This window comes from Carya illinoinensis, chromosome 2 (genome assembly GCF_018687715.1).
Source record: "Carya illinoinensis cultivar Pawnee chromosome 2, C.illinoinensisPawnee_v1, whole genome shotgun sequence".
Lineage (NCBI taxonomy): Eukaryota > Viridiplantae > Streptophyta > Magnoliopsida > Fagales > Juglandaceae > Carya > Carya illinoinensis.
This window is the reverse complement of record NC_056753.1, coordinates 5,112,041-5,139,332: the sequence shown is the minus strand read 5'-3', so window position 1 is coordinate 5,139,332 and position 27,292 is coordinate 5,112,041. Positions and strand designations below refer to the sequence as shown.

The following is a 27,292-nucleotide window of genomic DNA, read 5'->3' as shown; positions in this document are numbered from 1 at the left end:
CAAGATAAGTTACGAGTCCTCAACCAAGCCCCTTGGAATTTTAAAGGGCATCTGTTAGTTCTAAAGTCTTGGCCTCCTGGAGCTACTCTCCAAGAAATAAATCTAAACCATACTACGTTTTATGAACAAATACATGGTCTTCCACTAGATTACATAACCTTTGATAATGCTGTTGAAATTGGGAAAGCCCTTGTTGATCTAGTTAAAGTGGAAGAAGACCCTCTCTATGGTTTAGCTTTCAGAAAATATATTCGACTCAAGGTTGAGATTGATGTAACCAAACCTCTACAACAAGATTTCATGATGCCTAGAGAAGACAACTCTGAAATTTGGATAGCAATCAAGTATGAAAAGTTAACGGACTTTTGCTACTCCTGTGGAAGACTCGGACACTCACAAGTTTTCTGTGGATTCTTACATTTAACACCAACAAGACACACTTATGGTCCATGGTTACGAGCATAATATGTTAGCATCCTAGGCAACACTCAACCTTTTCCTCACACAGCTAGAGAGCTGAAAAGAGATAGTGATCCAAAGGACAATACCAACAGAACCTCTTATTCTCAATCGGGTGGAGCAATCAACCATGCATTTGTTATTAACCCAGAGCAGCAAACCGAGGACTTCAATCAACCAGTTTTGAAAGGAAAGCATCTACTTACAAGTGGTCAACCTGAAAATAAATTGGTATCAAGGAAAAAACCCGGAACTCACCTAATTAACCCAGCTGAGTGGCTCACCCTTCAACCGATCACCACACTTCAAGTTGCTGCCGGCGAAAGCTCCCAGCCTAAGATCCATCTCGGTAGCCAAGTTTCAGCAGACTCTTCCCAGCAAACCGACACTACAAAAGCCAATCTACTGTTCAGCTATAGTAGTGATCAGCATTCTTTTAATTCCTCACCTACTGATTTAAAGCTTTGCACTGTTGAGCCACAGACTGCATCCAGCACATTCGGATCCTTCAACATTCAGCAATATCCCACTTCAGAATTCACCTCACGTGGAGGCACCTCACCGATCCAGCTACAACCATCATTAAAGCACTCGCCAGCTACCAGCCATAAATCATGGAATACACTGTGGCAGCAGATCTTTTCGGCAATTAAGGGACTGAAGACACAGCAGGACCCGCACACGCAAGGTCTCGGACTCAGCTTATCCTATAAAAGCATGCCTAAGGTCAACTCTTCTCCTCAAATCGAAACAAGACCTCTCTTCATGGACCGACCAGATAACTCTCACCAGCTTATTCAGTCAACAAATGTGGGCCCAGAAAATTCCCCTATCCCAACGGAAAGCCAACCGATTATCCCTCTTCACAATTCCAGTGCACTTACTTTTCAACTACTAGAGGATAACAGCCCAAGTCAAGACTCCCTCTTATCAGCTACGGTGAAATCAAAAAGGAAAATGGAAGAGATACCTGAATCAGTCAACACAAAGCATCATCAACTGGAACCCTCTGAAGCACCCAAAAGGAAATCACTGCGCCTCACCAAAACATCAAAAATGGAATCCATGCATGACACAGAAAATAAACAAATTTAACAGGAAGATGCAATGGCCCTTACTTTGTTGGAACTGAACTCAGGCTCAATGGGCAAACTGAAAAAATCAAAAGGGAAAGTCAGATTCAATCCTTACAGCAAATCCACTCCACCATCTCTTGACAAATCCAAAACAGCTAGCGAGGCAAGCTACAAAATGCTTCCAAAATCTAAATGAGGACACTAGCTTGGAATTGCAGGGGACTAGCCTGACCTAAAGCAATAAGAAACTTAAGGGCCAATATAATGAAATATAACCCTGATCTAGTTTTTTTGTCGGAAACCTTGGTGACGGATAATCGCACCACATCTATTGTAAATAGTATAGGTTTCCATCTTTTTGTTAGCTGTCCAGCTGTTAGTAAAAAAGGGGGACTACTACTTTTGTGGCGACCGGGAGTGGATATTGAACCGATCAACATAAATATAAATGCTATTACTGTTTTGGTGTATTTGGACCCCTCTCATCAACCTTGGCTATTAACCTATGTTTATGCTCCAGCACACCATAATTTTAAAGCCAGCTTCTAGAGTCATCTGGACTCAATACAGCAATCATTCAAAGGCCCATGGATGTGTATGGGTGATTTTAATGAAGTTACTAATCAACAAGAGAAGCATGGGGGACGACCTTTTCATCAGAATCATACTCGAGGTCTATTATTAAAAAACTATTCTTTTTATTATTATTATGTAAATTTCATATTTACTCAATTTTTTTTAAATAATTGCATAATGCTTATACACTTAACGACTGTAAATAGCATTTGGCTTTGTAGCATTATATGGTATCCGAGATTCATGATACCATATAATGCCTCCATAGCTTAGAAACTTAGTAGACTTTATTTTAAAGTCCATGAATTTCCATAAAATGAGATACAAAAACTTGGATGTGGGCCAAACCGGATCGAATTATATAGGACCAAATTCATTCGGTCTGATAGATGGTCCAAAAGTTTTTCGCTCTAGATCAAAATTAAAAAAAATATATATATATGTTATTATTTATATAAATAATTATATATACTTAATTATTAATATATAACAATATTACATTAGTATTATATTCTTTAATGTATAACTATAATATATAGTACTAGTATATATTAATATATTAATATATTATAAGAGTTATAGTATAAATTATAGTATATGTATAAATTTATAATAGTATTAGTATAGTCAATTTAATATGTTAGTATTAAATCATAATAACTACATAGAGTATTATTTAATATAGTATTACCAATTTATTACTAACATATAGTATATTAGTAATACTACTAGTATAGTTATTAGTTATGATATTGATACTAAGTCTATAACTATATATATTTAGATTAATGTGTTATTATATTCTTTAATGTATAACTATAATATATAATAGTAGTATATATTAATAATTATATAATTTATATGAAATTTTCATTTAATAAGTCACTTAATTTTGTTATAAACTATCTTGAATTGCATGACTACATTTATCTCGTCAAATGTATAGTGCATAGTGCTAGCATAGTACTAGCATAGTGAGTTGGTTGACATATGCATAGTGCATAGTACTAGCATAGTGAGTTGGCCGACATATGCATAGTACATAGTGCTAGCATAGTACTAGCATAGTGAGTTGGCTGACATATACATAGTGCATAGTGCTAGCATAGTGCAGCATAGTAAGCTAGCATAGTTCCCTTTGTACGCCTATATATATCGTTGAATTATTTAAGAAATTCATAAATTTCATAACCTTTTTGAGCTCTATCTCTTTCTCTCTCATTTTTAAAAGTTTTATAATACGTTATGACTCTCTTTTTTCTATGATTTCATAACACGTTATCAGCACGAAAGTTCTGACGATTTTAAAGTTAGTAGTCCTCTACTTCAAGTAAGTTTTTCAATATATTTTTATATTCCTTATTTATATATGTAAAAAATGTCAAATCTTACCAAATTGGAATTCATTGCTCTTGACATTTCTGGAAAAAATTATTTATCTTGGATCCTTGATGCTGAAATCCATCTGGATGCGATGAACCTGGGAAATACAATTAAAGAAGGAAATCAAGGGTCCCTGCAGGACCGTGCTAAGGCAATGATTTTCCTTCGGCACCATCTTCATGAAGAATTAAAAACTGGTATCTAATGGTGAAAGATCCACTTATTTTGTGGAATGATTTAAGGGAGAGATATGAACACCAGAAAACTGTAATCCTCCCAAAAGCTTGTCATGATTGGATGCACCTGAGGTTGCAAGACTTCAAGAGTGTTAGTGAATATAACTCTGCACTCTTTAAAATTAGCTCGCTATTGAAATTATGTGGTGAAAAAGTCATTGATGATGACTTGTTAGAGAAGATATATACTACTTTTCATGCCTCGAATGTGCTTCTGCAGCAGCAGTATCGAGAGCGAAAGTTCAAAAAAAAATATTCTGAACTTATATCTTGTCTTCTATTAGCTAAGCAAAATAATGAGTTTTTGTTAAGAAATCACCAGTCACGTCCTACTGGTTCTATATCATTCCCTGAAGTGAATGGTACTAGATTTACATCATTCTCAGAAGCGAATGGTGCATCTTTTCAAAGAAAATGAGGGCGTGGACGTGGTAGGAAAAACTATGGAAGTGGATGTCCTAGAAGTGACCACACTAAAAGGGACAATAATAGATATACATCGTACCACCAGAAGTGGTTCAACTCAGAGAAGGGCAAAGGTCCCCAAAATAAATTTTTAAAGAAAGATGAAGATGGATGCCATAGATGTGGTATGACTGGACATTGGGCTCGTATCTGTCGTACAGATAAGCACTTTGGTTGACTTATACCAATCTTCTATAAAAGAAAAAACAAAGAAATTTGAAACAAATTTTACTGAACCATCATGTGCTTTAGATTCTATAGATAGAGAAGATATTACAAGCCTTGATGTTTCTGATTTCTTTGAGGATTCTAGTGGTAGAATTGATCATGAAAGTGTTCATTTTTAATTAATGTATTTCTTTTATCTTATTATAAAATATTTTTATATTCTGCAATGTTTTGTAGTAATGAAAGTTTTATTTATTCTTTTATACTTGTTATAAATTATTGATGATATGATTTATCTGAGAATGGAAATGGAGCATCCCTGAAGGATCGCCCTAAATCAATAATTTTATTGAGTATCTCATATGAGTGATACTTGTACCAAAAACTCATTATGATTTATGCACCTGAAGTTGCATAATTGAAATTGTGGAAAGAATATATATTTGAATGAACGTCTCGAATGTGCTCCTGAAGTAGCAATATGAAATGCAAACGTTCACAATATATTCTAAATCTGTATCAGTGACTGAGTAAAATAATGAGCTTTTGATAAGAATCATTATTCACGTCTTACTAGATCTACATCATTCCCTGAAGTGAATGATAATGAATTTATATCATTCTATTTCTTGAAGTGAAAAGAATGATGTGTTTCATTCAAAGAAACTAAGAGATTGGACGTGATAATGAATATCTTTTTGGGCCAGAAGCTCGTATTGGAAAAGTTGTAAACTTTCTCTTTGAGATGATATTATATAAATTATTGAATCAAATATTATGATGCATCAAAAGGTGATATGATTCAAAATATTTGTATCTTTTCATGGTTATCTTGATCATCCAAAATCAATTACGATAAGTCGAATGATTTTCATATGGACGTCCATAAAAGAACCAGAAGATTCTTCTACTATAAAGTTTTACCACCAGAAATGAAAAGAAAAATTTGCTTGAAGCAAATAAGATGAAATTATTCGACGTTATCTTGATTATCATATGTGAACCAGAAGTTCAGATGATAATTAAATTTTAGATACAATAAGATAAAAATGTCTCATATTCTAGCTGCTAAAATCCCAGCAAGGATTGAAGTCCCTGTAGGACAATTAAGAAATTCAGCAGTCTAAAGACATGTATAAAGGCATGTGAGACTTATCAATACAAAAGATAGAGTATCTCAAAAGAGAAAGGTATAAATAATTTGGTGCTCCTGAAGAGGCCATACCCACAAAATAAGCAATAAAGTCCATCCAAATTCTCTATATAAAATTCTCCTATATAAACTCTTGAAGAGTATCTCCTAAAGAGGTTTTTCATGAAAATGTCTTCCATTGAAGAGAGACAGGTATCTGAAAATAACGAGATCTCGTTACATTTCATGAATAATGGAGAAATTATGGATAGAAATAAAATTGTTGTCGACAATGTATTTCCATATGAGATGGCAATTGACATTACCAAAAGTAATGATGAAAATGAATCAAGAATCGTCGAAGAATACGACGTAAAATATTGGCCAAATTTGAAAGAAACAATTCCTGCAGAATTGATTCACTAGTAAAATATGATGCATCGGAACTTATAGTCCAAACACCTAAAGAGATGATGCTTGTTGAATGTCAGTGGGTATTTATGGAAAGGAAATAAAAATGTGATATATAAATCACGAGTCAGTTTCTCAATTCCTGCAGAATTGATATCACTAAGTAAAATGTGATAAATATGGACTTGAAGTCCAAACACCTAAAGAGGTGATTTTTATTAAATATCAGTGGATATTTATATACATGATATAAAAAGCCTGAAACTTTTAATATGAAAATGTGATATAGAAATCACAAGTTAGTTTCTCGAAGAAATAATATTGATATGATTTTAAAGTGATTGAAATCATATTGAGATTTTTATTAGCTTGAAAGTTACCGAGAGTTTGGATATGCATGATTAACTGCATATTTATATGGATCATTGGATTATGATATATATATGAAAATCCCTGAATGATAGAAAATGTCTGAAGCTTCTAATATGAATACATCTAGAAATATGTATTCTATCAAGTTTCAAAGATTCTTATATGATCTAAAGCAATCTAAACGCAAATGAAAACAAGCTATTATTGCAGTTTATATATATGATTTAAATGTCATTGAGGCTCCAGAAGAGCTCATAAAAACTGCATATATTTGAAATATAAATCTGAAACCCTTGCGACTTCAAGGGAAAGATGGATGATGTTATTAGTCATGAAATACCATCTTTTAATACAATTAGTATTTCAGATTCATATTATGGGTTTGATATGAAGTGTGCATTATTAAAGAAGAAATAAAAGGGAGCACACAGAACATCTACCAAAAGATAGAAACACAAATATGAATATTTGTGAAATATTATTTTATTATCTTGAAGCAAGAATTACAAAAATTTGAGACATTTTGCCTCATTTTTCAAATGCTCTTGTTCTTCAAGAATCTGCATAGCATCCCTATCTAAAGGGGTGGGCAATCGAAAGAAGATTTAAGCAAGGATTTTAAATTCCTATTCTCTTTCTTTATTGATTTTATCTTTATGTTGGATTCCAGAAGAAGTCGCTGAAGTATAGCAATATTCTCGTGGAGATTGTCAACTCTACAAGTTCTGGATTGCAGTCGCTGAGAAAATGCGACAATGGATGATGAGTATCGGGTACCGAGACTCACAAGCTCATAGATAGCTTCATTATCTGATCTACGAGTTAGATCATTATATTGCATGATAGCACCTGTGGTAGAAGCAGGAACAGCTAATGAACGAGGTGCAGAATACCTCATATATTGACCCTGAGAAGATTGCTGAACCATTGCAGAGAGAGATTGCAGGATAAGAATGCAGAAAGAGATTGCAGAGTAAAAATGCAGTATAATTACAGAAAAGTGAAGAAGATGAGATGCGAATGAAGATGAGCTGAATATCTCTTTTATAGAGAAAATTATGATACAGCATCTCTCGTGAAGCAAGAGAAAAGAGATGAAATATAGTTTCATAGCTCTGCGGCGTCTGACAGCACGCCTGACAGCTGCAATGCCTAACAGCATGCCTGACACCTACAGAGGAGTTGAAAATCCGCGGTGCTTGTCTGATCTTAAAAGGCTGGCTACCGTTTTTATTAAAAAATGAGGTTAGCGGTTTAATGTTGATGAATTCTCCACTAACTGTGTTATTTACAAGAACTCAAGAAGAGTACAATTCCAGAAGAGTAGTGATGAGCAGAAAGATCCAGTTGTGATTATTTTATCAACATGGATCAAGTCCACAGTTAGTTGGATGTACAAATGCGAGTTATCTTTCAGATACACACAAGAAGATCATTGCAATTCATGAGAAGAAAGTTGAAATTGATATCAAGAAGGTACGGTCAAATAAAAATCTGGTAGATTTATTCACTAAAGCATTACCAACTGCAACATTTAAGAAGATTATGCAGAACATTGGAATGCGGAGGTTTGAGACCTGTTATCATGCACTACCAACTGCAACATTTAAGAAGATTATGCAGAACATTGGAATGCGGAGGTTTGAAGACCTGTTATCATGCACTTTTCAGGGGAAGTAATGTCTTGAAGACTTGTGCTGATTGTACTCTTTTTCATTCGCTAAGGTTTTATCCCACTGGGTTTTTCTTTGCAAGGTTTTAATGAGGCAATCCTAAAGCACTCGGCGATACACATGAATACTGTACTCTTTTTCCTTCGCCATTGGTTTTTTTCCCACAGGGTTTTTCCTTGATAAGGTTTTAACGAGGCATATTCTTTAAATATGGTCATCCAAAGGGGAAGTGTTATAAACTATCTTGAATTGTATGACCATATTTATCTAGTCGTCAAATGCATAGTGTATAGTGTTAGCATAGTACTAGTATAGTACTAGCATAGTGAGTTGGTCGACATATGCATAGTGCATAGTGCTAGCATAGTGAGTTGGCCGACATATGCATAGTGCAATATGCATAGTGCATAGTGCTAGCATAGTATTAGCATAGTGAGTTGGCCGATATATGCATAGTGCATAGTGCTAGCATAGTGCAGCATAGTAAGCTAGCATAGTTCCCTTTGTACGCCTATATATATCATTGAATTCTTTAAGAAATTCATAAGTTTCATAACCTTTCTGAGCTCTATCTCTTTCTTTCTCTTTTTTAAAAGTTTTATAATATGTTATGACTCTCTTTTTTCTATGATTTCATAACAAATTTTAATTTACTATTTTAAATATTTTCTTTTTTATCAATCAATTAAAAAAAAAGAAAGAAACAAGAAGAATAAGGTTGGACTGAACGAATTGACTGGACCGGACCAGCTCCATCCTTAGACTGTTTGGTTCGGTTCAGTCCACAAAATCTTTTGGAATTGGACTAGATCGGACTGAAATCCTCTAATTGCACCATTAGATGGTGTTACACGCGCATCAAGTGCAAGTGGGAGTAGTAGGATTTCTGCGGATATTCCTCGAGTACATCGACTGGTATTATTATAATTCATGAAGGTCATTTCTGTAAAGTCACTTAACTTAAAATTAGTCCACCAATGAGCATGATTTCTCAGACAACTCTCATTTTTCTCGGCGTTTCTTACCTTCCAAACAAACGGCGAGAAAGTACAGAGAAAGCAGTGCCTAGTGTGAGAAACTATATTCATTTACTACAAAGAAGAAAAGTCCAATGATATAAGGTCTAATCGATTTGTTCTTAGTTGCTTCATTTTCCACCCGTAACTTCTCGAACAATCCGCCATTGATTTTCTCGGCTCGATCTCAAAGTTCCTAATAATGATCGGTTAGTCCAGCCATTCATACACATGCCTACGTACGCATAGATTTTTATATACATGTATTAATTATTTTCACGCTGTGAGGATCACTGGTGCTCATGGCTAGCAGCATAAAATAATGCCAATTTTTATTCGATCACATTCATTCTGGCATACAAAATAACATGATTTATGAGCCTATGTGGGTATATGCAACATCCCTACGCATATTTTCGTGGTTCTAGGGTTGTTGAAAATCGGTTTTATACGGAAGTAATGAGGACAGGATTCAGTTTTTTAAAATTTACGTTTCATTTTTTGAATTTGATTCTCTTTTACCAGGTGCTTGACCACAGGGTGTCGTATGTCTGAAAAATATTGTCGAGTTTGTATGAAGATATTTTCACCGTAGGGTAATCTTCCACAAAGGTTGAGAGATATGGATTTTGCTTGTAGTTTTAGGCAGCCGAAGGTGTACCATGGCTGTGAGGGTACAAGCTATAAGGCTTTGTATCGTTTTAATTCCCATTCGCAGTTTAAAAGCAGAGGTTTTGGCTGCAACTTTATGGGTAATTCGAGAGTTATTTTGAAGCCACATTTAAGTAAGAAGTCAAAAGAAATTATTGCTTCTAGTAGTTCCAGGAACTCAACTAGGGTTGACACTGGTGACTTTCATAGTCAATTTTGGAGTTCAAATTTGAGATGGTCTTTCTTTAAAGGGTCAAGAGCAGTTTGGACATGGTGTCAAAGTAATGATTCTTTAGCATATGCTAATGGGAATGGTCAAAATGTGGATTTCATGGAAATTAGTGATGAAAACTCAGGAGTTGATGGTGGTGAGTTTAGTGGTTTCAGAGAAGAAGAGGGGCAAGGAGAAGAAGTGGAAGTACCTAGCGTGGATGAACTGAGGGAATTATTGCAAAAGGCAATGAAAGAACTAGAGGTTGCACGGCTCAATAGCACTGTTTTTGAGGAAAAGGCTCAGAGGATATCGGAGACTGCAATTGCCTTGCAGGATGACGCAGCAAGTGCTTGGAATGATGTTAATTCTACCCTTGATGCTATCCAAGAGATAGTGAATGAAGAGTGCATTGCCAAGGAAGCTGTTCAAAAAGCAACAATGGCTCTCTCATTAGCCGAGTCAAGGCTTCAGGTGGTGGTAGAATCGTTGGAGGTTGCAAAAGGAGGAAATAATTCTTTGGAAGATTCTGGAGAGCGTGATGTGGAAAATAAAATTAATGAAGTGGAAAAAGCGCTTCCAGCTGCTCAGAAAGAGATTAAGGAATGTCAGGAGAATTTGACAAATTGTGAGGTAGAGTTGAGGCGTGTACAGAGTAAAAAGGAGGAGTTGCAGAAGGAAGTGGGCAGGTTGAATGAAGTTGCAGAGAAAGCGCAACTCGATGCCTTGAAAGCAGAGGAGGATGTGACGAACATTATGCTTTTAGCAGAACAAGCTGTTGCCTTTGAACTTGAGGCCACACAACGTGTGAATGACGCAGAGATTGCATTACAGAGGGCAGATAAACATCTGTCTAGTTCTTATGCTGATCCTTCAGAAACGATCCAAGGACAGGCCGTGATTGAGGAGGAGAACACAGACCAAGGTGTTTCTGGTGATGTTTCTGTTGAAAGGGACAGTGATGTGTCAACTGATGGTGATTCCTTTGTTGTCAAGCCTTTACCAGATAGTCAACCTGGAAAAAGCAATCAGAGTTCTGAATACTTGAATCAATCTGATGATCAGAGTGATCATGAGAATGGAAAGTTAACTCTAGACTCACCTAAGGAAGCTGAATTAGAAGCAGAAAAATCAAAGACTGCGGTTCAGACAAAAAAACAGGACATGCAGAAGGATTTGACAAAGGAGATGTCACCCTTTAATGCTCCCAAGGCATTAGTAAAGAAATCTTCTCGCTTCTTTTCTGCATCATTTTTCTCCTTTACTGTAGATGGGACTGAGTTGACACCATCATCAGTTTTCCATGGTCTCATGGAGTCTGTGAGGAAGCAATGGCCCAAGCTAGTTGTTGGGTTGTTGCTATTTGGAGCAGGGTATGTATCACACATGCATCCTACTTCTTGGTTTCAATTATTATTATTCAGTCTGTGTGCATGAGTCATCTGATCTAAATATCTGTTTCTGAAAGAATAATATTATTTTCTTTACGAATGTTATGTGTCACTACTAAATTCAGGTTTTCCCCCTAATAATTGGTCATTTTAGTTTTGTCAACTCTTTACATTTCTAGGTTCCCATTTGTGGTTTTCTGATTTTTATTTCTTGGGTCATACCCTCTTGGTGTTGCCAGAGAAAGAAAAAAAGGAAGGCAGGCAGTTCTTGAATGCCTTAAATATTATATATATTTTCTTTTTTAGTTTTTCAGATAGACCATCCCGTGCCTTGATTTTTTGATGAGCTTTTTATACCTATCATAAAATTTTGCCTTCCACTGATCACAAGATGCTGAAATATATCACAGGGTCACCTTCTATACTAATCGAGCTGAGAGGAATACTCAGCTGCTGCAACCTCCAGATGTTGTCGGCACTAGTGTTGAAGCTGGTATAGAAGAAGTATCCTCAAGTGCAAAGCCTCTGATTCGACAATTACGGAAAATACCTAAGAGAGTTAAAAAACTAATTGCTCAGCTTCCGCATGAAGAGGTATGCCATCATATTTCCCTGCACTACTTCCACTTTTTGGTCTCAAGTCCACATGTCTACAACTGTTCAATCTGATCATGTAAACAATCATTTCTTAGGTGAATGCGGAGGAAGCTTCCCTCTTCGACATGTTGTGGTTACTGCTTGCTAGTGTAATATTTGTGCCTATATTTCAGAATATTCCTGGAGGTATTTGCATTCCTATATACTTTTAACTAGCCTTGAACTTTGTTGTTGAATGTAATGAGGTTGCAGTTGTAGATGTTTTCAGAATTTGAACTCATTTAGGAGCACAATCGTGGTCAATGGATGTGCTTAGAAAGATTTTTTTTTTTTGATAAGTAAAAGATAAATATTATTGATTAGAAGAAAACAGGCATGGCCCGTGTATATAGGAAGTATACATCAGGTACCTAAAAACATTCTACAAGCGAGGAATCAAAGACAAGAAATGATGGACATTATCCCCATTTAGTACAATAGTAGAGAACCAAAGCAATAAAGTTTGAAAGAAAAAGTTCTTTAGTTCCTCCATAGTGCGTTCCTTGTCTTCAAAGCATCGCGCATTTCTTTCCAACCAAATACACCATATGATACATAGTGGGATCATCTTCCATACTGCTGCCACTTGCTGGCAACCTTGTATCTTCCTCCAACACCCTAGCAGGTCCACTACCCTCAAAGGCATAACCCAAACAATGTTGACCCTTTGGAAAATCTCATCCCATATCTTGCTTGTAATCTCACAATGTAGTAGAAAGTGATCCACAAATTCTCCATTCTTTTTGCACATATAGCACCAATCCATCACTACACACCCCCTTTTCCTCAAATTATCCGTGGTCAAGATCTTCCCAAGTGCTGCGTTCCAAACGAAGAATGCTACTTTGGAGGGTACACGCGACCGCCAAATATTCTTCCAAGGGAACAGAGGATGGTTTTGTGTGGTCAAAATTTTGTAATACGCATTTACCGTAAATTTCTTCTGATTATCAGACCTCCACTTCACACAGTCACACTGTGCCATCAGAGTCCCCATGGAGTATGGAAGTCTGAAAAGATCTGAAACAGAAGATAATTCCCAATCATGAAAGTCCCTGTTGAAAAGAACATCCCACTGATAAGTGCCATTATAAAGGGACTGCATATCCGCAACCGAATCCTCTCTATTAATAGCAATACGATAAAGGTTCGGAAAAGCTTTTTCCAGAGCATGATTTCCACACCACACGTTCCGCCAAAAACTGATTCTATTGCCTTCTCCCACAATAAATCGAATATGTTTCTCGAAACAAGACCACTTCCTCCTTATACACTTCCATAAACCCACACCATACCCCCCTCTCCCTTCGTTGGAACACCAACCGCCCCAGGTATCTCCATAGCGAGCGACACTAATTTCCTTCCACAATGCATCCCCCTCTGATTGGTATCTCCATAACCATTTCCCCAAAAGAGCTTTATTGAAAGTTCTCAAATCACACACACCCAACCCCTCCTGTACGACTGGATCACAAACTGTCTTCCATCTAACTAGATGGAATTTCTTCTCCTCCCCCATGCCCCCTCAATAGGAATGCCCTAAAGAGTTTCTCAATTTTGTTTCCCACCCTTGGTGGCAAAGGGAACAAAGATAGAAAATAAGTGGGAAGGTTTGTAAGGGTGCTCTTAATAAGAGTGAGTCGACCACCTTTCGATAAGTACATCCGTTTCCAGCCAGCCAGTCTTTTCTCTATCTTCTCTACTACCCCCATCCCAAATCGCTCTAACCTTAAAAGTAGTTCCCAGAGGAAGTCCCAGCTATTTCAAAGGCAACGAAGACGCCTGGCAATCCAATATACTTGCTAAACTGCGTGTATTTGAAGCCGCACCTACTGGAACCATCTCAGACTTGCTAAGATTCACCTTGAGCCCCGACACTGCTTCAAAACAAAGTAACAATGCCCATAGAGTTTGGATCTGGTTCCTATTTGCTTCACAAAAGAGTAGGGTATCATCTGCAAATAATAAATGAGAGATCATAATCGTGCCGTTACTCACCTTGAAGCCAGATAAGAAACCTCCACTAGCAGCTGCCTGAACCATTTGGCTAAGAGCCTCCATAACTATAACAAACATGAGGGGAGATAAAGGGTCTCCTTGCCTCAAACCACGAGAACTGTCAAAGAAACCAGCCTGTATACCATTTACTAAAACTGAGAACCGAGCTGTTGAACCATTTGGCTAAGAGCCTCCATAACTATAACAAACAGGAGGGGAGATAAAGGGTCTCCTTGCCTCAAACCGCGAGAACTGTCAAAGAAACCAGCCGGTGTACCATTTACTAAAACTGAGAACCGAGCTGTTGAAATGCAGTGACACATCCAAGCAATCCATCTATCGCCAAAACCACTCCTCCTAAGCATATACAGAAGAAACTCCTAATTCACATGATCATAAGCCTTCTCCATGTCAAGCTTGCATAAAATACCTGGTTCACCCTCCCTCAGTCTATGATCCAAGTACTCATTTGCAATGAGCACCAAGTCAAGAATTTGCCTTCCACGAATAAAAGCATTCTGAGGCTTGGAGATAATCTGTTCCAGCGCCAGGCTTAGACGGTTGGCAAGGACCTTCGAGATAATTTTACATACACCACTAATCAAGCTTATAGGGCGGAAATCCTCAATAACCGAAGCCCCGTCTCTCTTAGGTATGAGAGCAATGAATGTCGCATTAAGAGATTTTTCAAACTTTTAAAAAGAATGAAATTCACTAAAGACTTGCAAAACATCACCTTTAATGATGTCCCAACCCATCCGGCCCCAGCGCTTTGTCTTTGGCCATACTAGAGATGACCTTGTAAATCTCGTCTTCCTCAAATGGTCTCTCCAAAGCAATCACACTCTGAAGATTGATTGTTTTAAAGGACAGGGCATTCAGCTTTGGCCTCCAACCAGCCGGTTCTGAAAGAAGGCACTCATAATAATTCCCAATATGGTTTTCTAAATCAGAAGCAGAAGATATCACTTGGTTATCTGAATGTAGAGATTCAATGGCGTTACTGCGCTAGTGTGAATTGGCCACTTTGTGAAAGTATTTCGTGCACCTGTCACCTTCTTTCAACCAAAGAGTTCTGGATTTTTGGCACCAGGAAATCTCCTCTGACAGCAAGACCCTCTCTAGATTTGCCAAAACCGTGCCCTTCCACACAAGCACCTCCTCTGAGGTCTCTCCCAACAGCTCCCTCCTCTCTAGTTCTTGCAATTCCTCCAGGAGAGTAGACTTCTGATTGTCAATGTGGCCAAATACTTCCAAGTTCCACTTCTTCATATCTTGTTTCAGTGCCTTCAATTTACCTGCAAGAATAAAGCTAGGGGTGCCAATGAACTGATATGAGGCCCACCAAGTACAGACCATCTCTACAAACCCATCCGCTGCAAGCCACATGTTTTCAAATTTGAAGTACCGACGCCCACTATGAATACCCCCACAATCTAATAGAATAGGAAAGTGGTCTGAATTTATTCTGGCTAGCCGTTTCTGACAAACCTCCAGATAGTGTGCTTCCCATGCAGAAGAAATAAGGAATCTATCCAATTTCGACCAAACCCAACCGTTTGACCAAGTGAACTCGCCCCTTGTAAGGGGGAGATCCATGAGATCCAGCTCAAAGATGAACTCGGAGAACTCCTCCATGGCCGCAGAATTCCAGTAGTGCCTTGATCTCTCAATAGGGAAGCAAGTAATGTTGAAATCCCCCCCCCCCCCCCCCCCCCCCCCCCCCCAACATGCACCATTGTACATCCCACAAAGAGTGCAGACCTGCCAACTCTTCCCAAAGCCGCCTCCTTTTTCTGTCCACATTCGGCCCGTAAGACCTTGCAAAAGCCCATGCCCACCCGTCAACCACATTTTTGGAAAGTGTCGCTACCGTGTACTCCCCGATACACTCCTCAATTGCCTCAACCACTCTTCTATCCCACATTAATAATACTTCGCTTGAAGCTCCCAAAGAGGCCATATAGGCCCATCCCACATACGAGCACCCCCATAAACTCTGCACAATTTTTCTATCAATAAAACCAAGTTTAGTTTCTTGAAAACATACCACATCCCCCTTCCACAACCGCAATAAATATTTGATACGGAGGCGTTTATTGCGATCGTTAAGCCCCCGCACATTCCAAGAGATGAGCTTAGGCCGCATGTAAACTGAGATTGCCCCTCCCTTTCACTCTATCCCTACCACTGCTTCCCTCCTTTGCATCATAATTAATGGAACAAGTTAGCCTTTTAAGCTCCCTATTCTGCTTAGTCTCTGACTTCGACCGCCTCTCTTCAATTTCCATAAGAAGGGCCATAAATTTATCTTCATCTCCTTCATACGAAATCCCAATAACAGCTTGTATCTCCTCCACCTTTTTGGAAACCCAGTTAGAAGGACATTTATCATTTTTAAAACTAGGTGGGATTTTGCATAAAGTGGTTAACACAGCCCCCTCCCCATCAGAGCAGTCTTTATCTACCAGTGTCAACTGAAGGGACCCTGATTCTGCAACTGCATCACAATTTCTAATAAACTCATCCCTGGCTACCTCAACGACTTCAGAAGACTTCACTATAACATTAGAATTGCTCTCCTACAACCTAATACCATCATGCCCCTCTGTTTCTCAAGAAAAAATATCTGACGGAAGCCCTGAGAGCCACGGTACACTCATACGTTTTCCGGCCATAGTCAAAGGGACGGCGAGGCCTCCTTCCATTTCGGTTCACCTAGTCTGTGCACTATCCGGTGCCAGACTGGCCACCCAAAGTTCAGATGATGGCCTCTCATCCCTTCGCACAACGGCAGTTCTAGATTCTGTCCTTTTCGGCACATCCTCTGGCACCTTTGGCCTCTCCGGCGAACCTTCTGACCCCTCTGAACTTGCTGGCGAATCCCCTACCTCCGGCATTAACCCCTGACCCATCACCGATGGTTGGGTTGTCGAAGGACTTACGGAGCTCGACGGCGTCGTATGAGGTTGAATGAGGTTCTGAGCTATGTGCTGGACCTGGGCTGGGGCCTGGGCCTGAGTCTGGGTTTGTATCGGCTGGATTCGGTTTGAAGGTTGTGGAAGCTGGACCTGAGCCTGGGCCGGGTGAATTGTTTCAGCCTACATAAGTATTTTAGACGGATGTGGACCTGGGTCTACATAAGTTACTTCCTTAGGCCCTTGTGGCCCATCTATCACCAGGCCCTTACCCTTAGAGTTAAACCCAAAATCTACTGGGTCTTCAGAAGCCAAAAGCGACTCTTGTTCCTGGCCCAGCTCGGCAAGGGTACTTATCTCCTCAACGCAGCATTTCAGCACACCCATATTCATCTGCAAAGTCCCCATCTGTTTCTCCATTTCAGCCTTCGCATGCAGCACGTTTGCCATATTAAGCCCCGACACTCTCTTGTCAAACTTCCCACAAGTCTGAGCTATTACTGTAGGGGATGGCTCACCTGTCCTCTCTACATGTTTTGGGGCTCGAGACAACACTTCTCTGTACGAAGGAGAGGGACCCTGCGATGGAGGTAAGGGTTGGGACGATGAAGACCACCACTGTGATTTTCCTCTGTTTTTCCCTTCAACGACAGAGGATGCTGCAACCATTTCCTTCAGTAAATCCCCAAGGTTCCTCCACCCTACCCCCCTTCTCCCTTCTGGTATCACTAGCATACCACTTCTCTTCCCTTGGCCAAGCTCTGATAAAGATAAAAACCTCCCATGAGAGTTACGCTGCTGCTGTAAGACTAATGCCTGAGAACCACTTCGTCTTGATCTGATGAACTCAGAAGAACCCCCACAGCCTAAAACTTCCTGCACTGAGGCAGCCAACCAACCCATGGAAGTTTGGGCTATGAAAATGTGATTCACTGTACGACAACTACTCTCCGTGCATCTCCACCATTTCTCATTTAATTTTTCAAAACTCAAAACACTTCTTTTCAACCAAAACATTTCTCAATATCCCCATCCCAACGTAACTATTTCTAGAAAATAAACAAACTATAACTAAACACCACTAAATGCCACCATCATCAATGACATGAATGTGAAAACAGCGAAAAGAAACCATGGATTTCTCTTAGATGTACAGAGAGAAAAAGAGTTCCGAGACAAGAAGACTCCAGGACATACAAACGAGAAAGATTTTTTAAAAACAATTTATTCAATTGGTTGATTCTAACAGATTTCAATGGCTTGAATAGCCATGATTTTCTTGGATCGCTAAACACTCATGCATAGGTGTTGCTCTTGTATATGTCCTGTGTACTTGGGCTAGGCTGCTTTATATCATCAATGAAATTCTTGTTTACTAAAAAGTTGTGTGATCACATATCACTGAACAGAACTCTTAACCAACAAACTATCAAGAAGTTTTTTTCCATTCTATAGATCACTTTCTTTGTTTGCCATCTAGTTAGCTTTCTTGAACTTGTCCAGAAATGTTTTTGGTGTAAAAAATGTTTCTGGTTCTTTATACACCTGGCCATCAACTGCACCTATGTTACTGCTCTCTCTCTCTCTCTCTCTCTCTCTCTCAGTTTATGATCAAAGTTTTCTACAGTGTTTCATTGATGGTGTATATTTTATCTGCTGTACTTACAGGAAGTCCCGTTCTTGGTTACTTGGCTGCTGGGATCTTGATTGGGCCCTATGGCCTTTCCATCATTCGTCATGTCCATGGGACAAAGGCAATTGCTGAATTTGGAGTTGTTTTCTTGTTATTCAATATTGGCCTTGAGGTGGGGTTTATTTTTATAAAATCTTGCTGTTCTATCTTTGTATTTTATCTGTTCTAATGAAAAGTCATTGACTGATGTTTTGAATTGGATATTTTAGCTCTCTGTTGAAAGGCTAAGTTCCATGAAGAAATATGTTTTTGGTTTAGGCTCTGCTCAGGTGATTGAGACACTTTGTCTTTTATGGGTTTTCATCTGTGTTTAGTTAGTGCCTCTTTTTTTCCTTAATTTTTTATGAAACTTATATTTCCAATGAAAAAATCACGTGTTTGGTTTACCGTTGACTCTTAATATGCATAACAAATGCAGGTTTTGGTGACAGCAGTGGTGGTTGGCTTGGTTGCCCGTTTTGTTTGCGGGCAGACTGGTCCTGCTGCAATTGTCATTGGGAATGGCCTGGCTTTATCATCTACTGCTGTTGTATTGCAGGTAACATTGTAGCTATAATGAGCATTTTTGGCTCCCACTTCTAAGACATTCCCGTTTCCCTGTACTAGGACCCTAATTTTGACGCCAATTTTACCAATATATAAACCTCCTAAACGAAACACTTCACCACTATGAAATATTCTTAAGAATCTAATACTAGAAATTAGACTCATGTATTCTTTGAATCATGTTTCACCTTCAAGTATTAATTACTTCTAAAGTCTTGCAAAATCTTCAAAAACTACCTGTTGGACTTGATCCATGATATTACGATATGTGAATCACAGCCTCTTATGACACTGGTTGAACATGTCACTTAATTTATCTGTGTCAGTGAAAACGGCAGGAATCCATGATTTGATATTTTATGAGTAGATAAGTGAAGCAATCTTGTTGACCTCCTTTGCAGGTGTTGCAAGAACGAGGTGAGAGCACATCACGCCATGGACGTGCTGCATTTTCTGTTTTGCTTTTCCAGGTTAGTTATGAAAGTATGTTGTAAGAAGCATCTTGCCTGGAAATAAATGTCTTGAATGAGATATTGCAGCTCTTTTATTCAGATGATATTCCTGCCTTAACTGCTTCTTGTTTGCTGACATACACGTTGATGCTTACCATGCCATGTGTCTCTATCTTCACAATAAGCAAGGAGGAAAATATGAAACTAATATGTAAAGAGGCATAATATTCGTATTTAGCTCCCATAAAGCCTTCTTTCTTGATAAGAATATCCATTCCACGCACGGGATTGAGGTTTACTCTGCAGTGGTGCAAAGGGCCTTGCCTTGGAGAGGTTCCCTGACATAAAAAAAAAAAAGAATATCCATTCCTTCTTGTTTTTCTCATGGCTGCACTTTGCTCTTCTAAGTTTATCATAATTTTTGAGAGAAAAATAGGGTTTCAAGAATAATTGTTTTCTTTATTTCGGTTTCTTACAGGATTTGGCTGTTGTTGTTTTGCTGATACTCATTCCTCTTATTTCACCCAATTCATCCAAAGGCGGGGTAATATTTTCTTTTCCTTGGGTTTTCCTTATTATTATTTGATTACATATGGCGATTAATGCCAAGAATACTTATTTACTGAGGCACTGCCAGTACTTATTCATGACTCAAACATGATCTGTGATCATGGTCAAAATAGTTATTCTATGAACTGTGTAAGGGCCGATGGTACTTGAAACCCTACATATGTTAATCTGTTAACTTCTGGTAAAAAAGAAGTTAACCTGTTAACTGTAAAAATAGTAAACAATAGTGTTGCACTACAGATGGATATATCACGTTGTTCAATAAAAAGGCGTTCCATATTATCATGCCTTTCTTTCCCTCAGAAGTTCCTTGGTGCTGCATCTTTGTTTCATTATTAAGGGAACTGAAGTCTTCCTGGTGTTCTGTTTTAGTAAAGCGTGTTAACATTTAGGAGTTATATGCAGCCTTTGGTGGTGCTCTAAAGACGATCATTTAATACAGAATAATTTATTAATTCTTCTAAGTATAAATCTGGACAATATTTACTTATAGTTGTGCCTATTGTTGTTTTTTATTGTCATCACTATGGATTCTTCTGCCACTTATTCTGTCATATGAGGAAAAATCATCTGTTGCCTTTCAGGTTGGCTTCCAAGCCATTGCTGAAGCTCTTGGACTGGCTGCTGTTAAGGCAGTGGTTGCCATCGCTGCCATAATTGCCGGTGGACGCTTGGTAAGTTTCAGACATCTCTGAGATTAACATGACCCTGGCACTATACATTGGATACTTCTGACCATATAATTACATAGAATCCGCTGCGGTCCATTGAGTGCTATGGTTTAGAATTAATTTTGTGGTCAATGATATTATCAAAGGGGATTTTGATGAAGCTTCTGTGTAATTGGTATGACTATTTGGGGTTTATAAGTGATATATAGAGTCCATTTTTAGGTATCAATGCCCTAGTGCTTAAACTTGTGCTCACAGTTGTAAGAAGAGAAAAAAGATTAGAAAAGAAAATAATACTCTCTTTACTTTCATTTTTGTGTCCTTTCATAAGATGTCTGGGATTTGTTTCTCTCCTAGTTAATGGATTCCATCAGTATCTCAATGAAATTTGATAATATGGAATACAGCTTGTGTTACATTAAATTTCCTTTTCAGTGGTCTGATAAATTTTTTTTTCCTATTCCGTGGTTTTTACAGTTGCTTCGACCAATCTATAAACAAATTGCAGAAAATCAAAATGCAGAAATATTCTCTGCCAATACACTTCTTGTTATTCTGGGGACCAGTCTACTTACAGCCAGGGTATGACTGCATTTTATTATTTGTTGTTCTCATATTCTGTCTAACAACTTTCTGTTTTTCTCCTCCTTAGAGCAGGCTGGACTTTCAATGGCATTGGGAGCATTTTTAGCTGGATTGCTCCTTGCAGAAACTGAATTTTCTTTGCAGGTTGAGTCTGATATTGCTCCATATCGTGGCCTTCTATTGGGTCTCTTCTTCATGACGGTATGAACAGTAATGTTGACATTCATTAAGATCTCTTTTTCTGTTCTTTTTCTTAATTCTCCATAAGCACTGTTGTATTTGATAGTAAAGCCACTTGTTGACCACGTGTTTTAGATGTTTATTCATAAGGGAGATTCTAAATATGAAAATCTTTGTTCGCACTGTTGAATTCCAATGGGCTAAATTCGAGAAATGTCTCCAGTTCAATATCTGAGTACCATTCGTGTACAGTAATAAGCAGTATGATATTGTCTATGTGTCATTGATGGAAGTCTTTGTGGTTGTCAGGTTGGCATGTCTATCGATCCAAAACTTCTTGTTTCAAACTTTCCAGTCATTAGTGGGACATTGGGACTCTTGATTGGTGGCAAGACAATATTGGTTGCTCTAGTTGGTAGGCTTTTTGGTATTTCAATTATATCTGCAATACGAGTTGGTCTTCTTCTGGCACCGGGTGGAGAATTTGCCTTTGTGGCTTTTGGTGAAGCTGTTACTCAGGTTTTTCTTCTTATAAACTAGTAGATTTTTGCTGTAAGACTTAGACGTTTGCATTCAACAAATTGTTCTACTTTACCATATTTTATACTGTATGCTGGATTTTCTGTCACCTTATACTTCTAACAATTCATAGCAAGCAACCTTCTCCATTATTTGGTCAGGCTCCTAGATGATATTTGGTATGGTTATTTAAGGTGTTTCGTCTCATTTCTGCCAAAGAATACAAATGGCTAGACCATACACATTCTGCTGAAATAGTTCAGATTTGGAAATATAGATTGTTGTCATTTTCACGACTATCACTAAGGTCATGTTTGGGCAATGAGATGAGATGAGAATTCTGTGAATAGTAGTGAAATGGTTTGAGTTAAGATGTTTTATTGGGTTTTGGGAAAGGAGAGAAAAAGTTGAACAGAAATATTATTAAGTTAAAAAATTGTTTGAACATAATGTTTTAATATAATTTTCGTTTTGAAATTTGAAAAAGCTGTATTATTTTTTGTGTTTTGAGTTTGGGAAAGTTTTAATGACGGTAATGATTAGATGAACAAGTGGAAGATTTGAAATTTAAAGTGTTTTATGTTTGAGTAATGGTTGGGAAGGAAACCCCTAGGGGTTGGCTTAAGTGATAAAGGACTTGGGCTTGGGGGTATGCTCCCCCCAGGTCTAAGGTTTAAATCTTCTTGGGTGCAAACAATCTCTAAGGGCCATCGGACTGGGGGGTTTTCTCCTTGAATTACCCAAGGTGCACTTGCAGGAAACTCCTTGCCAAGAACCTATGCACCCCCGGGATTAGTCAGGACATTGTTTTTGGACAACTGGTGCCAATAAGAAAAAAATGTTTGGGAAGGAAACAAAGGGATGGAAATTATGAGTAATGTTTGAATTCTTATCTCATCTAAGTTCCCAAACAACCCCTAATTCATTTTTTCCCATTAGAAGTGAGTGCTACATTTCACTACCTGGTGTTTTCTGCAGGGTATAATGTCTTCTCAGCTATCATCTTTGCTGTTTCTGGTGGTGGGAATTTCGATGGCCATCACACCTTGGCTAGCTGCTGGAGGCCAGTTAATGGCCTCTCGCTTTGAGCTGCATGATGTTCGAAGTTTATTACCCGTTGAGAGTGAGGTAAAATGTCTATGTGAGAATCCGCTGCTATTGGTTGTAAACAGTAAGTGTTTAAGCAGCTAGTGATATCCTGGGAAGGCATTCTCACTTTTAGTTTACAGAACTTTATATGTTATTGCTGTTCATCGTTTATAAGTGGAATACAAACTGAATTTTACCTGTCAGAAGTGCAGTCATAAAAAATCCATGTGGTGACTGATCATCATTTTTTTCCATTCTGATACATTATGAAATCTTCAGATGCTCAAGAAGATGAAATAAAATTCTGTTCATGCAAGTTGACTATTTTTTAAGTATCAGTGAGGCTAAATGATGGAGAATAGACAGAGTGGTCATATTTTAACAGCATTGCAATGGTGTTGCTTTATTCATCTCCTAAGTTCCTTTCTATCAAGGCCACGGATTGTTTTTTGAATTCTATCTTCGGAAAATTGTGCCCTCTTGCAGTTTCAAATGTAGTTGGCTGTTGGAAGTCACTAGAAAGTGATTGATAATCTGAATCAGGTGCATATAATGTGTGTTTAATTTCCTTCTTGGCTTGCTGCCACTCTAAGTTCACAAAAGCTTACCAAAATAGATTTAACTTAGCAGAAAAGTACATCCTTGCATTTTAAACACATGGTATATTGGTATTGAAGTTTACACGTGAAAAAAGTGAAGAAGTTTTACTTCAGCGTGAAATCTCTGCACTTTAGCCAGTTTGGTTTGAACTCCACTTGCAATGAACAATTGTTTTGGGAGGCTGGTCAAATCGCGTTTCCTGATATCAAATCGCGATTCCTGATATGTGGTGGTAGGGTGACACATCCAACTTTCTAATGGTAGTTTTCTTAATTTATGAGGTCTGCTAGTGGCACACACTGGCCAGTTGTGACTGTTGTGCTCTGATTGGTAAATGTGCCCCAGCAGTTGCTTGATATGTACATGTCCTGGGGCCCGTGTTTGATGTCTCTTCCATTAAACATGTGACATTTTGATTTCTGTTCAAGTCTCTGGCATTTTCCATCATTTAAATTTTATGGCCTGCAAAACATTTTGGTATATGGGTAAAATTTTCTTTGCATTTCATATGATAGTATATTCTTGTGTCATTACTTTATGTTATTTACAAGTAGAGTTTTCTGGCACTAGAGGCAAATATACTCTTATACATCGGATTGCATATATGGTGACTGCAAATAGCATATTATTTGTACTGATCTTTATGTGATGGATCATGGACGCAGAAATTATATGCATATGTTCAGTAATTAGTCTTGAATTATTTTTCCAGACGGATGATTTACAAGATCACATCATCATTTGTGGATTTGGACGAGTTGGCCAGGTGTAGTAATATTTTGGAGGTCCAGTTAAATAAATTCGTAAAAAATCATTGATACGCAAAGGGAATTTCTACATAACATATGTACTTTTGTAACAGTAGTATCTTGTTTCCTTCTGCTTCTTTTGGCTCCAGATCATTGCCCAGCTTCTTTCAGAGCGATTGATTCCTTTTGTTGCTCTCGATGTGAGGAGGTAATTGATCGACTTTTAATCACTCGCACATATTTCAATTATTGTTCTTTAAGTTCAGGATAATTAGTTCTATGATAATATTCTATTATTAGGATGTGCGAAAATATGGTTGTCCTTTCACTTTGGAAATGCCTGCATCCAAAATATTGCAAAAGTAGCCTTCATGGTCAACATGTCTATTCTGACAGCATGGATTTTACAGTCTACAACAAGTCCGCATAGCTCAGTTCATGTTGGAGTGTTTTCTCTTTGCCAATGACATCAAGGGGAACTCATATGGCATTTAAAAATAATATTCCGTGATATCTATTTTGGTCAAAATGAATGCTACAATAATTTGGTGTCAAAGAAAATTATTGCTATGTATATGACAAGGAGGGACCATCTTTTTTTTCTTCAAATTTATCTCTTAAATATCCCATTCTTTTAATCTTTATAAGAAATCTTACTCATCAAAACAAAAGAAATATCTTTATAAGAAATTTGGTTAAAAGCAACTTTGAAAGGAAAAGCTTAAAGGTGCCGTAATTTTTCGCCTTGTTGTCTGCTGTCTTCAGTGATAGAGTGGCCATTGGACGTGCCCTGGACCTTCCTGTGTATTTTGGAGATGCTGGTAGTCGAGAGGTGTGGCAAACTTTATGGAAGCATGCTTACTTGCAGGTTTATTATCTGACTTTCTTTATACTGGGTGACTAGGTCCTTCATAAAGTTGGTGCTGAAAGAGCATGTGCAGCAGCAGTAACTCTAGATACCCCTGGTGCAAATTACAGAACCGTTTGGGCTTTGAGCAAGTATTTCCCCAATGTGAAGACCTTTGTCCGAGCTCATGATGTTGATCACGGCCTTAATTTGGAAAAGGCAGGGGCTACAGCGGTATGGTGTCTGCTGCACGCTATTTATCATTAACTAAGTATATAAAGGTGGAAAAATAATTGTAAATTTTCAACTTTCCTTGTTTTGTGAGCTCATGATGTGAAGAAAGCTTGCAGGTGGTCCCAGAGAGCTTGGAACCAAGTCTGCAGTTAGCAGCTGCTGTTCTTGCTCAGGTATCTAATTGATCGTATCTGTGGTCCATGTAGGACTTGATTTTTTTAAGTCTTGTGATTTGACATGTTTTTTGTATTGGTGAGTGATGGCATGCATTGTGCAGTCAATTGGGTGATGGCTAGTTGTGTGCAATTAAATCGAGTTGCATATTTGATAATTGAAGGGGAAGTGTTTAGTTAATCATTGGTCATCGAATGAGCATAGATTCTGTCATGTAAAGGAGCTGTTACCCACGATTCTCACTGATATTGACATTATTATAAAAAAACAAATGAATCAAGTTTTGTTGATTGGTCTAAGGACTTGTTTGGGAACTGAGATGATCTCATCTCATCTTAAAACTTTTTATAATTTCCTTCCCAAACATCATTCAAACACAAACACTTTAATTTCAAATCTTCAACTTTTTCATCTAATCATTACCTAATCATTACAATTTTTCCAAAATTTCAAACAAAACACAAAAAACAATACTACTTTTTCAAATTTCAAAACAAAAATAATATTAAAAAATTATATTTTAACAATATTTTAACTTTATAATATTTCTATTGAATTTTTCTCTCACCTTTCCTAAAACCTAATAAAACATCTTAATTCAAACCATTTCACTACTTTTCACAAATCATTTCACTAGTATTCTCAAAATTCTCATCTTATCTCTTCCCAAACATGCCTTTAAAATAACTCAGTTTTAAATGGAACATGTATGATGCTTTTTTAATAGGTTGAGAAGGGGAAGAAAAATAACAAAAATGTGACTTGAAACATGGAAGGGAGGAAAAAAAATCTACTAGCATTCAGCCACAAACGATCTTTCGAAGATGAATACTAAATGTTTTCGTTTCGGCTAGCATGTTTCATTCATATTAGACACTTAGCTCTTTTGTTTACTTCAGGCAAAACTACCGGCATCCGAAATCGCAGCGACAATCAATGAATTCAGGTCCCGGCATTTGTCGGAGCTGACTGAGGTAATATGTTTTTCCAAATTTAAATCAATACAATCATGGTTGAGAACCAGGTCACTTTTATCTCGTTTTGAGCCAAAATATAAGGGAGATTTGCAAGTTTATGGTCTATTTGTGCAGCTATTATGTCAAAATACTGGAAGTTCTCTCGGTTATGGATTTTCTCGAGGCGCTGGTAGACCCAAAACTCAATCCTCAGATCCTTCGGACGAGAACCATGTCACTGAAGGGACGCTGGCAATATAAACAATATTGAGAATAAACCAACTAGAAGAAAAAAAGGAACATGAAGAACTTTATAGCGGCTTACGTTTTTGTTTTTTGCTATAAATTGTACATAGAAATCCTGGAAAAAGAAACAAAAAGGGAAAAGGGACCTTCATAGGTATGCTTTTTCATGGATTATTCCCTTTTTTTTTTTCTTTTTAATTTTGTTGTTGCTTTCCCATGCTGGGTAAATTTTGCTAAACTCCGTTGTTAATGTTTTTGTTGTAGACAAACCTTTCTATAATATACACTAGTACTAATTTCCGGTTCACCAGACCAACGCGTGATTGGGAAGTGGATTTGGTTTCTTCTTTTTCAGTCTCTTGTACACTCTTGGGGTGGGAGGTGGGAAAGATAAAAACTGTTGGACTCA

General features: G+C 37.8%; 1 protein-coding gene across 4 annotated transcripts; it reads left to right on the top strand.

The window, feature by feature from the left end:
- Positions 1–8,933: 8,933 nt before the first annotated feature.
- LOC122298486 (K(+) efflux antiporter 2, chloroplastic-like) lies at positions 8,934–27,199 on the top strand. Of its 4 annotated transcripts, XM_043108250.1 has the most exons (21): positions 8,935–9,176; positions 9,493–11,202; positions 11,631–11,814; positions 11,913–12,003; positions 18,441–18,577; positions 18,675–18,734; positions 18,884–19,003; positions 19,413–19,481; positions 19,942–20,007; positions 20,618–20,707; positions 21,182–21,286; positions 21,362–21,490; positions 21,779–21,988; positions 22,967–23,116; positions 24,390–24,443; positions 24,576–24,634; positions 25,192–25,258; positions 25,331–25,507; positions 25,624–25,680; positions 26,581–26,655; positions 26,773–27,199. In XM_043108250.1, the coding sequence occupies exons 2-21, from the start codon at positions 9,590–9,592 to the stop codon at positions 26,896–26,898; spliced, it is 3,639 nt and encodes a 1,212-aa protein (XP_042964184.1). In that variant the 5' UTR covers positions 8,935–9,176; positions 9,493–9,589; the 3' UTR covers positions 26,899–27,199. The 4 variants fall into 4 exon arrangements, 1 of the variants encoding a protein (XP_042964184.1); XR_006239427.1 differs by lacking the exons at positions 25,192–25,258; positions 26,581–26,655; positions 26,773–27,199 and having other exon boundaries at positions 8,934–9,176; XR_006239429.1 differs by lacking the exons at positions 25,192–25,258; positions 25,624–25,680; positions 26,581–26,655; positions 26,773–27,199 and having other exon boundaries at positions 8,934–9,176; positions 22,967–23,159; positions 25,331–25,362.
- Positions 27,200–27,292: the final 93 nt, after the last annotated feature.